The 13,373-nt window shown below is 34.2% G+C and overlaps 1 protein-coding gene across 1 annotated transcript in view; it reads right to left on the reverse strand.

The window, feature by feature from the left end:
- Positions 1–13,373, reverse strand: part of SNX2 (sorting nexin 2) — a 56,234-nt gene that overhangs the window by 19,389 nt on the left and 23,472 nt on the right. Inside the window, exons 3-7 of the mRNA XM_059418431.1 lie at positions 11,112–11,275; positions 9,709–9,775; positions 9,315–9,358; positions 7,809–7,950; positions 1,657–1,735 (exon numbers count right to left, since the gene is read on the reverse strand). Coding sequence (XP_059274414.1) covers positions 1,657–1,735; positions 7,809–7,950; positions 9,315–9,358; positions 9,709–9,775; positions 11,112–11,275 — 496 coding nt within the window. The remainder of the gene's footprint in view (positions 1–1,656; positions 1,736–7,808; positions 7,951–9,314; positions 9,359–9,708; positions 9,776–11,111; positions 11,276–13,373) is intronic.

Raw genomic sequence — 13,373 nt, forward strand, 5'->3', positions numbered from 1 at the left:
ATGGTAAGTACTATGCAATGCATTCAAGTTGCAAGAAAGGTGAATGTAGAACCAAATTATATGTCCTTGGTACAATAAATCTTCATTAAGTTCCTTATCAAGCATGCCATCTGAAATATTTCAAATTTACTCATAGAAAAATAGGACTTGAAAGGTTTCTCAAAGGGTCATGGTTACACTTTCAGAAGAACTAAGCAAAATCAAAATGCAACATTATCTACCCTTTACTCTTAAAAACATTCAGTCTTTGTGACCTCTTTCACAACATAAACAATTCTAATGCCTAACCTAAACTTCTCTTGATACAATTTAAGTCCTTTTCCTGAGTAACTGCAATCCTCACAGAAATAATCTCATCTTTTAAGTCCTCTCTAACAGTAAGCTGCATATTTAGCTTTCTTATTATAAATTGTTCAAACCTGATTTTTCTGTGGCATTTTCTTAAAATGTATACAAATTATAACTAAAACCCAGAAATAAGATGCCTTAAAGAGTTTAAAAAATAATGTGTATTCTGGATATAAATACACTACTCCTTAAAATCTGTCTGACCTAACCACACCCACTGATATTAAGCAGAAAGAGAAAATAAAGAATAAGTAATTCAATTAAGATAAACAAATCTGACTAAAGTAAGAAACCAAAAAACCCTATGAAGTTAGAAAATTTGTATATCTAGGTGATTACCACCTTATGTTCTAAAAGCTGGACTTAAAGAGAGTTTAAAATTTATATTCTCAATTTTCAGCAAAGTAATTAAGGAATAAATGTTAAGATTCTGGGTTTCGGTTCCCTCTATTCATTTCTCTTTTTAGTCTGTGACACCCAAGTCTTCAAAACTACAGAAATGTGTCAAGTACTCTAAAGGAAGATAGAGCAAATATATCAGATTTTAAGTATACAGTCAACTCAATAGATGACTAATACTACTATGCACTCAAGTCAAACAATTATACAAAATTAGAGGGAGCACAAACCCAATTTTTCATTGTTTAATAATGTTCATGAAGTAATAATTCAAAAGAAAAATTACTCTAGATTACCTATAATAAGCCAAATTATCCAAGACAGAACTTGAATACAAGCAGAATTTCCTAAGAACCTACATCATACTAAATATTAAAAATCCAAATATTTTATCACTCTTTTCTTTCCATTCACAAGTGAATCTTTTTACAAGCTTGGCAGTTTCTTACTTTTCATGTGGATGACACCTATGACACATAAATTCTTTTCTTTCCTTTTTTAAAAAAAGATTTTAAGTAATCTCTAGACCCACATGGGGCTTGAACTGACAATCCCAAGATCAAGAGTTTCACGTTCTACTGAGCCAGCCAGGCACCGCATGATACCTCTATCTCTGACAAACTCATGCATTTACACTATTGCTTATGTCACAGCATATAAAAATAGGTATGATTTTATTAGATACACTATTGCTAAATATTAATCCACTATGAGGATTCATAAAAGCAGAACATAGTATTGTGTTGTTAAAAGAATTTTCTTAAAAGTCTAAAGCACTCTTGGTAAACAGTCATGAAATGGTACTGTGAAAAAAATTAATCGTTAAAATACAGTGTGCCATATAATAGAATTAGACTCCTATTACTGAAGAAAAAACATGAGTTATAATGCACAGCTGTCCACAATTACCTTTCAAGAGCTGCTCTCCGTTTCTCTACAAATTCAGTGGATGAAGAATCTTCTTTACCCACTTTGACCTTGGTCATGCCTTTGAAAAAAATTGAATGACACTCATGATAATTTTATATTATTGTAAACATCTTTTATAGTCATTTCGGCATAATTTAAAATATATTTAATATTTGAACTTGACCAAAAAATGCTCCTAAATTTATCACTAGTATCCATACTTCTGAGGAATTAAAACTCATGATACACTAACATCTCAACTTGGTAAGTACTTACAACACAAAACTAGATAAAGCGGAGGGTGAGCTTTGTCTGCAGTCTTCACACCCGTTTGGGTTCCGCACCTGTTTGTTTGCTATACTCTTGGTAAATTAAAATGTGTTTGCATTTCAGTATGCACAGAGATTCACATTAGCAAATTTAAGTTCGATTAATATTTTTTAAATATTTTATTTATTTATCTGACAGACACAGAGAGAGCACAAACAGGGGGACAGGCAGAGGTAGAGAGAGAAGGCTCCCCGCTGAGCAAGGAGCCCTATACGGGGCTCAATCCTAGGATCCCAGAACTCTGAGACCATGATCTGAGCCAAAGACAGATAGATGCTTAACCAAATGAGCCACCCAGGCGTCCCTGTATTAATGTCTTCATTTCTTATAAGCAATAATTAAGGTTCTTTCATTTGGGGACTAGAAAAGTTAAGTGTAATCCATGAGTTTGGTATATGTTACACCAATGCAGAGTCTGAGAACAAGCTGTTAATCACTGCTGGTTCTGTGACACCTGAAAGAACAAATGCTTTCATATTTTAAGAAATAAAAATCATGTTAATCATTTCTGTAATGCAGATGATTTTTTTTCCTTGTTTGCTCTTTCAACATCAATTCTGTAGAAATGAAGTACTGACATAGGCTACAACATGAATGAACCTTAAAAATATGCTAAATGAGGTGTGCCTGGGTGGCTCAGTCAGCTAAGTATCTGCCTTCAGCTCAAGTCATGATCTCAGAGTTCTGGGATTAAGCCTTGCATCTCTCTGCTCAGTGGTGTCTCCTCCCTTTCCCTCTGCCCTCCCTGTGCTCGTGCCCTCTCTCACTCAAATAAATAAAATATTTTAAAAATGCAAATGACACTACAGACAAAGGGCTGATATCCAAGATCTATAAAGAACTCCTCAAACTCAACACACACAAAATAGGTAATTATGTAAAAAAATGGGCAGAAGACATGAACAGCCACTTCTTCAAAGAAGACATACAAATTGGCTAACAGACCCACAAAAAAAACGTTCATCATCATTAGCCATCAGGGAGATTTCAAGTCAAAACCACACTGAGATACCACCTTACACCAGTTAGAATGGCCAAAATTAACAAGACAGTAAACAACATGTGTTGGAGAGGATGTGGAGAAAGGAGAACCGTCTTACACTGTGGGTGGGAATGCAAGTTGGTGCAGCCACTTTGGAAAACAGTGTGGAGATTCCTTAAGAAATTAAACATAGAGCTACCCTAGGACCCTGCAATTCCACTACTGGGTATTTGACCCCAAAGATAAAGATGTAGTGAAAAAGGCCCATCTGCACCCCAATGTTCATAGCAGCAATGGCCACAGCCGTGAAACTGTGCAGAGAACCAAGATGCCCTTCAACAGATGAATGGATAAGGAAGATTATCCATTCATCTTTCTCCATCAGAAAGGATGAATACCCAACTTCTGTATCAACATGGACGGGACTGGAGGAGATTATGCTGAGTGAAGTAAGTCAAGCAGAGAATCAATCATTATATGGTTTCACTTACTTGTGGAGCATAAGGAATAACACAGAGGACATTGGGAGATGGAGAGGAAAACTGAGTTGGGGGAAATAGGAGGGGGAGATGAATCGAAAGACTGTGGACTCTGAGAAACAAACCGAAGGTTTTGGAGGGGAGGAAGGCGGGGGATTGGGTGAGCCTGGTGGTTGGTATGGAACACTGGGTGTGGTACATAAACAATGACTTTTAGAACACTGGCAAAAAAATTGTATTTTTAAAAAATCTTCAAAAAATATGCTAAGTGGGCCCCTGGGTGGCTCAGTGGGTTAAGCTGCTGACTTTGGCCTGGGTCATGATCTCGAGTCCCATATCGGGCTCTCTGCTCAGCAGGGAGCCTGCTTCCCTCTCTCTCTCTCTGCCTGTCTCTCTACCTACTTGTGATCTCTCTCTGTCAAATAAATAAATAAATAAAATCTTTGGAAAAAAAAATATGCTAAGTGAAAGAAGTTTGTCACAAAGGCTCATTCATTGTCTAATTCCATTTATATGAAATGTTCAGAATAGGCACAACAATAGAGAAAGTAAATTAGTGATTGCATGGGGCTAGGGGTTTGGGGAAATCAGAGGATGATGTCTAAGAGGTAATAAAAGTATTCTAAAACCAACTGTGGTAGGGTGTACACAACTCTGAATATACTAAAAGCCTTATATAAAACACTGAATTATATACACTTTGTTATTATTATTATTTTTTAAGAAAGCTCTACACCCAACATAGGGCTTGAACTCACAACCCTGAGATAGAGTCACATGCTCTACCAACTGAGCCAACCAGATGCCTCGAATTACATACACTGTAAACGAGTAAATTATATGGCATATGGATTATATCGCAACAAAGCCATTAAAAATAAGATTACATATTTTATTCTTATTCAGGCTGGTACACCTGGTAAATAAACGTATCACTCAATACTGTTTTGTTTAACATAGTTCTTCTGAAATACAACTTTGAAAAAGAAAATCCAAGCACCTAAAATTATCTACTCTGAATGGACCAAAAGAAGTGGAGTGTTAATTATTACACATATTATTTCTCTGAAGATATTTTACCACCACGCAGTTCTTTGCATTTTTCCCTTTAAGGATCTGGTGCTCATGGTACTTTTCCCACAGGTAACCAATACAGGCCAAAGTGGCAAATAAAAAACACTCTGATCAGTTAACTCTTGCAACTTTTCAACTTTGTTTTTGCTCTTTTCTAAAAACTTAGTGAAATGGTGTTTTTTTACATTAACTAAACTTATAAAGGGGTAACAACTGAGAGCTAATGAAAGAGTCTTCTTCCTTTAGGGGTAGTTAAAACTTTTCAGCAATGAAGGCAAGTTACTCTTTTACTATTCCTTTTTTGCTATCCCACTTTAAATGTTCGTCACTTGAAAACCACTACCTACATAATCAAAAAGGCCTCCCTTGTTTCAACAGTTTCTTAGACAACCTATTCATTTTGATTTAAAAAAAAAAAACTGATGGTCAGTACAAAAAAAAAGACTGCTTCTCTATTTGGTTGGCTGCCAGGAAGTTCACAGCTCATTTTTTAACCACGTTTAGTAATTGTTCAGACTGTATACATACACTGAAAAGAAAATGTTAAACTTGACTTCACCTTATTATTTGACTACGTTTATCTTTCCTGCGAATTTCTTTATTTTGATCTCTTTTTTCTTTTCTCTCTCTTTTTTTTTTGAACTGCACTATATGTAGTTGCCTCAAATCCTTTCTGCAATAAAGTGGTCTATCAAAAAATAATTTTGAAACAACTCAATCCACCTTAAGTATACATTAGACAGGTCTACAATAACATAGCATTATATTATTTTTTTAAAATTGGAAAGTTTTCTATTTGGGATAAAAAATAAAAGCAAACCATAACTGTATTTTTAAAAATATCAAAATTAGAGGAGGAACAAAATAGTGATTAAAGGTGTTAAGTTCTAGAGTAAGATGGCCTGTTTTCAAAGTTCAGGCTCTACCTCTTAGTAGGTGAATGGAATGGGACATGTTATGTAACCTTGATGAATTTAGCTTCCTGACACCTATTAAATAAAGATAACAATAAGTTAACTTCATAAAATTGCTGTGACGATTAAATGACAGAATGCACATAAATTATTTAGTACACACCATAATACAGTAAACTCTCAATAAATGTTAATTATTCCTATAGTTTAATTGATAGCCTTACAATGTAATGGGCTATCTTGGCCATGTATGTGAGTAATTCAAACAAAATTGTGTCATTGTCCCTATTAACTCTCTGAAGCGTATCAGAAAAGGATGGGCTTAGGATTTAGTTTCTCACTTCTACTTTAACTTTACACATGCTACTTATTATATTGTAATAATTTGTGAAAGGCTGACTAAGGCAAAATATTAGTTTGAAATATAATAAACATGGGCATTAAAATTTACTTTTTTCAATTTCCTGTTTTGGGGGGGGTGTTCACTGTTTAAGGACTAGGTTAGCATGTTAACAAAATGAGAAAAATATTTTTTCCCTCTCCTATATAAAAATAGTTATACAACTAAAGTCAAAGGAAAAAAGATAATCATTTGTGATACATGAAACTTAAGTTCCCTACACAGACAGAAGGATATCAAAAGATACCACTGCAAAAGTTTAGAAGAGAGAAGATTATTAACTAGGTCAGCAGTTCTCAAAGTATGGTCAGAATACCAGAAAGGTTTCTGAGACCCTTTTTGTACAGGTGTGGGGAAGTGTTCACCAAAGGCTATTTTCATAATAATATTAAACTACTGTCTTTTTTACTCTCTTTCATGAGAACTCAGTGGACATTTACCAACATGTGTACTATATCACAACAGAATGAATACAGAAACACACATGAGAACATACCTATTTTCTATCAAGCTGGAAATTAGAAATTTGGAAAACTATAAAAACTAAAACAAAAAGCAAGCCACTCCTAAACTTATTTTGTCTTACCAATATTGAGTTTATTATTATTTCACATTTTAAAAAAGTTTTTTAAAAATTTAATTAATTTAAGGAAACTACCACCAATGTGGGACTTGAGGTCACAACTGAGATTGAGTCATATGCTCTACCAACTGAGCCAGCCAGTGCCCCTATAAAGTATTTGATAATTAAAAAAAAAACACAGAGAATATAACAAATGCATTTAAATGATCAGAATTCATTTTTATATTTTCTGAATAATCTTACATATAAAGACAAAGTATAGTAAATAAAAACTTGCAACAGAAAACACTGGGAAAGAAACTACAAAATTTTAAGAGATGACAGATGTCTTTTAATGGGACAATGGAAGTCATCCTCTTTTGTAATTTTCTGCACATTCTTTTTAAAAATTTTAGAAGATTTATTTCTTTATTTTTAGAGAGAGAGAGTGTGTGCGCGAGCACACACAAGCTGGGGGAAGGGACAGAAGGAGAGGGAGGGAGAGAATCTCAAGCAGACTTCCCAATAAAAACACAGCTTGACTAGGGGCTTCATTTCATGATCTTGAGATCATGACCCGAGTTGAAACCAAGAATAGGAACTTAAGCGACTGAGCCACCCAGGGGTACCCTCACACCCAGCACCCTTTTAAAAAATAAGCTCTATACCTAGTGTGGGTTTGAACTCATGACCCTGAGATTAAGAATCGCCTGCTCTACCAAATGAGCCAACCAGGTACTCCCTTCTGCAAATTCTTAATAAGCCTTTATTACAAGTGCAGGTAGATTTTTTTTTTTTTGAGATTTTCTTTTTTAAGGAATCTTTACACCCAATGTGGGGTCCAACTTATAACCCCAAGATCAAGAGCTGCATGCTCAAACTGACTGAGCCAGCCAGGCACTGCACAAGTAGAAATGTTTTTAAACATTAAATTAAAGATGAAATATACTAACATGATAGGTCTTAGAAGATCCAGACTGGATGGAATCTTCTTTTTGGACACTGAATTGAAAGTCAAATACCTCCAACCCTTAGACATTAATATGGTACTGATATTAAATATCTTTTGAGTGCTACTCAGTAGTAATATGTCCCTAAAATGTTAGGGTCATCAATTGCTTTCAACTTGATAAATTCTGTCCGAATATTTAACCTCATTAGATTATATAAATCAAATCCTAAATTGATCCTATATAAATCAAAATCCTACGATGTTAGAAAATAAAACTATTAGCTTACACATTCCTTAGTTGATGAACGATTATCATAAATGGAATATTTATTAAACTCAGTATCGTTAGACATTATGAGTTATCACAATAATGAAAGATCATGATATTCTAATCTGTATAGTTAAACTACAGTAAAACTTGAACTAAGTAACAAGTTTCTTTTAGTCATTCATACTTACCTACTATACTCTTTTCTGGAGCTGGTGGCACAATATAACCAACATGTAAATACTTGCTTGCTAACTTGCTATGCAAACCAAGAAAGTCACTGAATCTTCTTTTCACTGAAAATTCACTCTTACTGAACATGGAAAGAGAGGTCTACAAGTGAAGAAGAGGTATTTCAGACTCTGAATACTGTCATTTTTTAGAAGTTAGTATCACACATAACTGTGAACATACATATATATATACACTCACACTCTGGTTTACTTTGCAAAAGAATGTACAGTAGCTCACTAATGTGGTTGATATATTTCTAACTGAAAAAAACCTACAGTACCCTTGATTTTTGTTTGTTTTTGTTTTTTTTTTTTTAACAGAAGCTTACAAGGACAAAATGTTTGCTTGATTCTATCCTTGACTCATCTCATCAACTCTAATTACATTTATGTTAATCACTCTTAAATCTTTTCCTCTGGTCCAGATCTCCTCTGAGCTTTAGTCCAAGTTATCAAAATGCCCAAGGTGCACTTGCACTTAAAATCTTGCTGCCACCTCAAACTCAACCACATCTCTTGCTGGAACATAACCTCCATGCAGGAAGGGCACTTGTCTACATTGTTTTCCTACTAAGCCCTGGTGCTTGGAACAGAGCTGGACCCCATGGTAAGTGTTTAATAACTATCTGTTCAATGAATTAACAAATCTCACACCCATCCAAACTGTGCTGCTTTATCTCTGAGATCCCTCTAACAACCACAGAGATCCTCTAATCAGTGACTCAGGCATCTCTGCTTCACTCCTTACATCCAAGCCCTACTGATTCTACCTCCTCCTAAACAACTCAAGAAGCCATTATTCATTCCTTCCTTAGTATAAAATATTACTTCTCGCAGCTTGTACTGCTGTAGATCACTCTCGTTTCAAGATCTAAGGCCTACAATCCTTTAGGAATTGCAAAGGAATTATATGGAAATCCTGACCTCTATTTTGCATTCCCAACTTAGTAGTAAGAAAGATCTCTTTAAAACAAAAATCCAATTGTGCCACACTCTTGTTTGAATCTCTACAAACACTCTCCAATATATTCAGGATAAAGCCCAGACTCCTTAATGTGGCTGTTCATAATACAGGGAGGCCACCGCCAAACAATTTTCAGTAGGGACCACTTCCTGCAGATCCTGGAAAGCACAATGATTTCTTGACTCCTGGACTTTGTAAAAGCAAACCCTTTTGCCTGGAAGTAGCGTTCTTCTCCTTTCTCCCTGTCCCGCCCCTCATGACTTTCACCCACCTTTGTCTATATTAAGTCCCTGCCTGCATACAGTCACAGAACACTTTACCTCTACTTTAGAGAATTTACATTTAACAAACTGCTCATAACTCACTGTAACTACTTATTTGAAATCTCACTGGATGGTAACCTTTGTAAAGATAGGAAATCCTTAAACCTTAATCACTGTTGTAAGATCATACTACACACGGTGAGGGCTCACTATTTTTTTAAAGGAGCAAAGACTCACCTTTGTTGTTACTCTATACGCCATGTAAGCATTCATGCCATCACCTATAAGAAAAGTCAAACAATACTACTAAAAATAATAAGCTTAACCACACACTCAAAAAGGCGACTATGTGAAGTAATATCCTGACCGACTTGTGATTGTCAATTCATAATGTGTACATCTATTAAATCATCACACTATGCATCTTATATATAAAATTATTTAATTATAAACTCAATAAAGCTGAAAAAGAAAACAAAAGAAAATGAGAAGCAAAAAAGCCCCAAACGCTTGAAAACAGAAGAACTATTTCAATATTTAACACTGCACTTGATAAAGAAAAACAGTATACTAACAAACAAGGTACTTATCAAAAAGAAGCAAATTTAAAATACAGTAAATATTGACCCACCAACTTTCTCTGGATCTGATACACCAATTTCTATATCAAAAACATCTCCATTTGCTTCTTCTTCAATCTAGAAAAGGTAATTTTTTTATGTTAAAGATTCCAATTTATGTAATTGCTATAACACTAATATTTTCAATTTTACCATCTATCTTTTATTAGGGTCGCTGTCATAACAATTTAAAAAGACACTCAGCACTCGGTTTCTGAAAAACAATAAAGCTTCCATATTTCCTTGACAACATTTAAACAAAAATAAAACTCGCACAGACAAGAGACAATAGGAAAAGGATCATCTGGAGAAGTTATAGAAAATCTTGCGTTCTCACAACTCCTCAAATTTAGTTTTCTGTAGGAATACTGAGGAATTTTTTTGTTGTTGTTGCTATTCTCTAAACCAAGTCTTCATATTCAGATCATTAAATTAACACCTCCATTAATTTTAATATTAACATTCCAAAGTTGTAACTCTACTCTTTAATGACCAGGAGGTAGCCATTATTTTTGCTGGTAGAACCCTATATATCTGTAGAAATAACTACACTTAGAATCTTTAGCACCATGATTTCTCCAATAACCTAATAAGCACATGCTGTTTTTGAAGCCAATGAAAGCATTATAAAGTTCATTGAAAAAAGCAGCAAGGAGGAAAAATGATAATCCTATGAGACTGCAGAGAAGCACTTTTTAATGCCATTATAAATAAGCAATCCTAGGAGCAGCTCTGCAGGAAAGTCTTGTTATTTTCAAGAAGAGAGCAAAGAAATTGTTAGAACTTGGAACTATTTTAGAGTAATATTAATAGCCTACGACTGCCTAAAAGAAAATGAATTTTTCTAACCACAATCTTTTCTTTGTAAATAACCTTTTTCTTGTATGGATTTTTAAGAAACTAAACCATATTTGAATTATAACATAAACTATATAAATCCTAAGTATATAGCTTAGTAACTTTCACAAACACCATCATTATTCACAGGAAGGCCCTCTTGTGCTTCCTCTCTGTTCACAAGCCATCCTATACCCTGCCAACATAACCACTAATATTTACTGCATGATTCATCAAAAAAAATTACTCCAAATGTTACTTTATTAAAGTTTTTAAAGAACTTTCATATATTTTTCTCATTCGACTAAAAGAAATATTGAGAGTCATAAATAAGCATCATGAGATCACAAATGATAAAATCCTTGATTTAAGGAGAAAGGTAATGTACCGAAGTCACTGGGTTAAAATGTGATGAAGATAAAATTAGAAACCAAATCAGCTGACTTCTTAGTCCAATACCTTTCCCCCAAGGGTCTAAAGGCTTTGATTAGAGATGACTAATAGGAGAGTGATGCTGGGTGGGGGAACAAAAAGCTTTCTATTTACATATCAATTTAGAACAAACATTTTCCCATACCTCCTCCCTGGATCTATCGAAGATAACAGGAGCAGACATACTCTTGGATTCAATTCTCGGAGCAATGATTGTAGTAGGGGTCACAGGTGTGACTGCAGGAGAAGGTTCTGAAGACAGGATAGGTTCCCTTTCTGGACTATCCAGAGAAACTTCTTCTGTGGCTTCTAGATACAAATTAAACAAGTTAGTTAAGGATACTGATAACAAACCCCAGTAATCTATCTGCAGTTAATGAGTTATGGAAAATATTTTTAGACTGCCCACAAAAAATATCAAAATAATGTTATTTAAAAATAATTACTATAAATAATTTAATGAATCCTTCCTTAGTTGTTCATCAATACTTTAAAACCAACAGTGAGGACTGTTGATTTTAGGAAGAATTACAGAAAGTCAGCTTAATTATCTATACTAGTGGTCAGGATAAAGCTAGCAGGAAAGCAATGATGTGGATAATTCCACATTCATTTGTGCTGGGTTTGTAATATATCTTTTGCTTGGGGTAACTTACCTTTCAAAATTGTTTATTCAGGCTAACATTATGATTATTTTATACATACAAACACAAATTTTATGGCAATAAGCTGCCCAGAACTATCCCAGTTGGGATTAAAAATCTGTTATGGAAAATCCACAAAGTTAGTAATATAAAGCAATTAACTGCTAAATATTCCTTAATATTAGTTGAATACAGGAGTATGACACAAAGCAAACAGCTGCTTAAGTTTGAATTTAAAATGCTCATCCACTTGAAAAATTTAGTATTAAACATATTTAAAATGAAATCAAATCAATAAACTGATCGTCTACAAGCTATGTAACACTGTGCTAAATGCAATGGAGAAACACAAAGAAACATAAAATATCATACCTGCCCTCAGGGAGTTTATAATCTAGTTGGGAAAATAAGACACAAGCATGTGGAATGTTAAATAATAATAAAAGACAAATAATAGCCAAGAGAACAATAAAAAGAATGTTACAAGACATTTAACTGCTTTATGAACTACAGAACAAACAGTACAATTTGAGATGGGAGACGATACTTTAGGCTGGGGGAAATCAGCAATAGTTTATGAAACTGATCTGAGAGGATCTGAATGGGTAGACAAAAAATGGAGGAAGAATTCTAGAAAAATGAAACAACAGCACAAACGAAAAGCATAACCAGAAAAATAAAAATTACATTCAGTGGCCATAAAGAAAACCACAGTTCTGCAGGATTATAGAACTGATAACAGGAAAAGAAAGGCAGGGCTATAAGGGAAACAGAATCAGACCGGTGGTTTCTAACCTGAGGTTCTTAGATTCCCAGAGGTTTGGGAAGGTAGTAATGGCAGTCAGTGATCCATTTTAATACCTCAAAAAGTATAGCAGTAACAACATATTTACCTGAAATAAGGTAAATAATGTTAACATTTACATTTAAATGTAAACAGGTCAACATTTTATCAATCTACGCTCTTACTGGTTTTCTCATGATAATGAGATCTCCTTACTTGACACAGGTCTCTTTTTATTTTTATACTAAACCAGAAATCTTTCCAACTGTGGTAACCAGAGAAGAAAAACAGATGAAAGATATAAAATAGACAATTACACAATAAATGACCCTAATATAAAAAACTAAAAGCTTTCAGGCTGTTAAGACGGCAAGTATTTGTTTGTTTTTTAAAGAAATGAAATTAATGAGCAACATAAAATAAGAAAGCAGCGTATCAGAGGTAGGAGGTGTGAAAGCTATTATCTACAAACAAGCAAAACAACAAGGAGCAAACACAAAGAAATCTAAAATTCTCTAAGAGGTACGGTTATTGGCAACAGACCCAGAGACAAAGGGAAAGGCATATTAATTTGATTGATGTGTCAGGACAGATAATGTAACTTTTAAGTTTTCAATCCCATTTTAGTTCAGATACCAGATTTTGTGTTCTTTGCAAGGGCTCTGATAGGCTGTTTCATAAATAGTAGGAAACCTCAAAATAAAAAAAGCTAAATATGAATTAAGCTACTCTGGAGAAAAAAATGAAAATGGATATTAAGATTTAGCATACAAATATACAGTCTGCCTTAAAGTCTTCTTATAACTTTTAGTTAAGTAAACGTACTACAAATTCAGAAATCTTAATTTAAACCAGACCTGAAAGTTCCAGGAGATGCCCCACAGGTTTTAACTATAAAGATGAACTTTTCCTGGGAAGAGATACTTGGAGGACAAGTATAAATTGATGATGTCAATGCCAGGGAAGAAATAGTTCACTC

The sequence above is a fragment of the Mustela nigripes genome, chromosome 12, assembly GCF_022355385.1.
Source record: "Mustela nigripes isolate SB6536 chromosome 12, MUSNIG.SB6536, whole genome shotgun sequence".
NCBI lineage: Eukaryota > Metazoa > Chordata > Mammalia > Carnivora > Mustelidae > Mustela > Mustela nigripes.